General features: G+C 32.8%; 1 protein-coding gene across 1 annotated transcript in view; it reads right to left on the reverse strand.

The window, feature by feature from the left end:
* The window catches only part of LOC117122671 (adhesion G protein-coupled receptor L4-like), a 13,541-nt gene extending 10,726 nt beyond the window's left edge, over positions 1-2,815 (reverse strand). The window contains exons 1-3 of the mRNA XM_033268358.1: positions 2,687-2,815; positions 1,534-1,754; positions 959-1,025 (exon numbers count right to left, since the gene is read on the reverse strand). Coding sequence (XP_033124249.1) covers positions 959-1,025; positions 1,534-1,754; positions 2,687-2,695 — 297 coding nt within the window. The 5' untranslated portion in view covers positions 2,696-2,815. The remainder of the gene's footprint in view (positions 1-958; positions 1,026-1,533; positions 1,755-2,686) is intronic.
* Positions 2,816-2,861: the final 46 nt, after the last annotated feature.

Raw genomic sequence — 2,861 nt, forward strand, 5'->3', positions numbered from 1 at the left:
TATCAAGTTGATATATAGGCCTATAGCTGTCTCTTATACACATCTAGATGTGTATAAGAGACAGGGTTTAAGATGGGCCTGTATGGCTATGTGAAGAATAAGGCACGCCAATAATATTTTTTAAAACACAAAGGTTACGAACTCTCTAATAAAATATTTTGGCGATTACCAACAATGAACTGTCTATTTAAGTATTCCTATTGTTATATTTCTTAATTTTGAAAGAAACTTCATGAGCTAAATTTTACTTACTTTTAAAGAAAAAATATATTTCATAATAGATTTATGTTGACACAATTAATTTAAGTCTATGTAAAATGTTTAATTTAAATCGAATTGTCGTAAGTTATTGAATGTCCACTGCTGCCCTGGTTAAATAAAGACGCTGTTGAAATAGACGCTGCTACGAGTTGGGCTATTACACAAACCATCCCTAGGCCAGAGAGCAAGTGTCGCTCAACTCAAGTTGCTGCGCAATATTATGATCAGCCAGGCGTTGATGACGCGAAGCCCTTGAAGCCGGTTGGGATTGGTGAATGCTACAGTAGACCTACAAGTCGCCTGCCAGCCAATAGCGACCCCACAGATACACATGAAAACCTGTCTCTTATACACATCTAGATGTGTATAAGAGACAGTATATATATACAGGACAACATTCGTTGAGAGCTATGCTACACGATGTACTATCATGTCCTTTTTCGAACGCTGTATTTACTTTTTCTTTACTTTATTCGATTTACTATATGTATGTATACATATAAGATAGTATAATACATACTGCAAGTATCGAAATTAATCAGTTAACCTTTCATGTATACATATGTTTTGGAGAATTACTGCAAACTAGATTTTAGTCAATTTGTAACACTATTTAAAATTATATATTTAGTTGCTATTTTCATGTATATTCCAACAAAATAAATACATCTGTGTAATTTATCTCTTCTTTACTTACTGATAAAAATAGAACAGCTGAAAATATAAAGGCTGACAAGATACCAGAATACGAAGTTAACAAACACCTGAAACATACAAACAAATCCATGAACGAAGAGTAAATTAAAGCCAGACTGTTTAAAAAAAACATTTTTCTTCGTATACTGTACAACTAATTTTTCTAAGATACTTTAAAAAAAATCCTGGATGACCCTTTACACCACCAGTTTTAAATATTTAAAAATGTGTATTTTATTACCCGTTCAAATACCCAACAAAGGGGACCTATTAGTTTTGTATTGTTGCTAGTATGTAGGCTTATGTGATGTAGGCCTACAGTGTAGCTATTAGTATAAGTATCGGAAATGTATTGGTACTTTTATATTGAGATCGCACTGTATTCACAATGCTTTTAGGAAGTTGTACTCTAGCGTTAATATACACATATAATAAAGTGTGTAGGCTATTATACTAGGCAAAAGACATACATGCCTTATGTTTTTAATGCATTATGGATAAAATGATTATAAACACCAAAATGCGGTAAAAATTAAACGAACTATAATCAGCATAATTATAAGATTAATGCCTTACCTGTCATGTTTGCCGTATCCCCTGTGTACACCAACAAATATACCTACAAGTGCGGCGGGAAGAGCCCACCCGAATGCGCTGTAATATCGTTTATTTGTATAGCCTTCCTCAATAGTTTTTCCTTTAATCTTGAGGTAGTAATGCACACCCTCAGTGGCTAACCATGCTAATGTCGCAGTGTAGAAAAAGTGCATGAAGATTCCACTGATTGTACATGGAATCTGTTGGCCAAGCCATGAAAAGAACAAATCATAGCATTTGGACAAATTTACTTAATTTTTCAACACAACTATCATTATCACCATACTCATTTTTTGTTTATTATTCTGAGGGATGTAAGCAACAACGAAATTCATTTAAGTATATAATATCCTTTTTATATACTGGATTTTTTATCAATTGTTTTATAACATCTAACCCAATTTGTGTCCTTTATTTACATCACCGTTCCGCAACCTATGGGTCGCAACATAATGGTTGGGCAGCGGAAAATTGTTGATAGGTCACATTTCTCTTTAAAACTTTTACTGAATACAAAGACAAACAAAATCAAAATTACAGTAAAGAAATGTACATGTTTAATGCGTGCGTTTTATATCAATAGATTAATTTTCAATAGGCCTAACTTACTATAAAACATTTGTACTTCAGGTATGACGACTTGAAAGTACTAGTCTTCCAATAACCCATATATTTGTGCCAGCAAATAAAAATGTTTGTAGGCCTAGTAAAACGTCTGTAAATCATTGATTATTTTTCTATATGTAATTTATTGAAAGATTTGATATTTTTTGTGGTTCTGTTATTAGAGTAATTCACAGTTATGTTAATTTCATATTTTTGTATGGTATTTAGGCCTAAATTTATTTTCTGGGTGATATCTTTAATCACACGTATAAAACAACGGACGTAACTTATTGACTTAATCATCACTCAAACTCAAAAAAATATTACCATATTGAATCAGTTTACCATACAATTTGGCATTCGGGTCCGGGTGCGATGGGTCGCATCTGAGTGCTTGACATTTAATTTGGGCTGCAGGCTAAAAAGGTTGCGAAACGGGGATTTACAGGCCACTATCGGACATAAAGCATACAATTCAAAAGGATAACTACCACGGTATTAGAATAGAAAAAAAAGTAATCCTTACCTTAAACATGGAAAATTCAATGCTGCAAGCCAGCGTTACCGTGGTTCCAATAGACGCCCCCAACAGGTTGCAGATTGCAAATACGTAATCATAGTCTTTTACAAGATTTCTAAAACAAAGGACAATCAAGGTTATTATTCAATAACATATATATATATATATATATATATATATA

Source organism: Anneissia japonica, unplaced genomic scaffold (genome assembly GCF_011630105.1).
Source record: "Anneissia japonica isolate Jap-2015-1 unplaced genomic scaffold, ASM1163010v1 scaffold3032_len512176_cov184, whole genome shotgun sequence".
Classification (NCBI taxonomy): Eukaryota; Metazoa; Echinodermata; class Crinoidea; order Comatulida; family Comatulidae; genus Anneissia; species Anneissia japonica.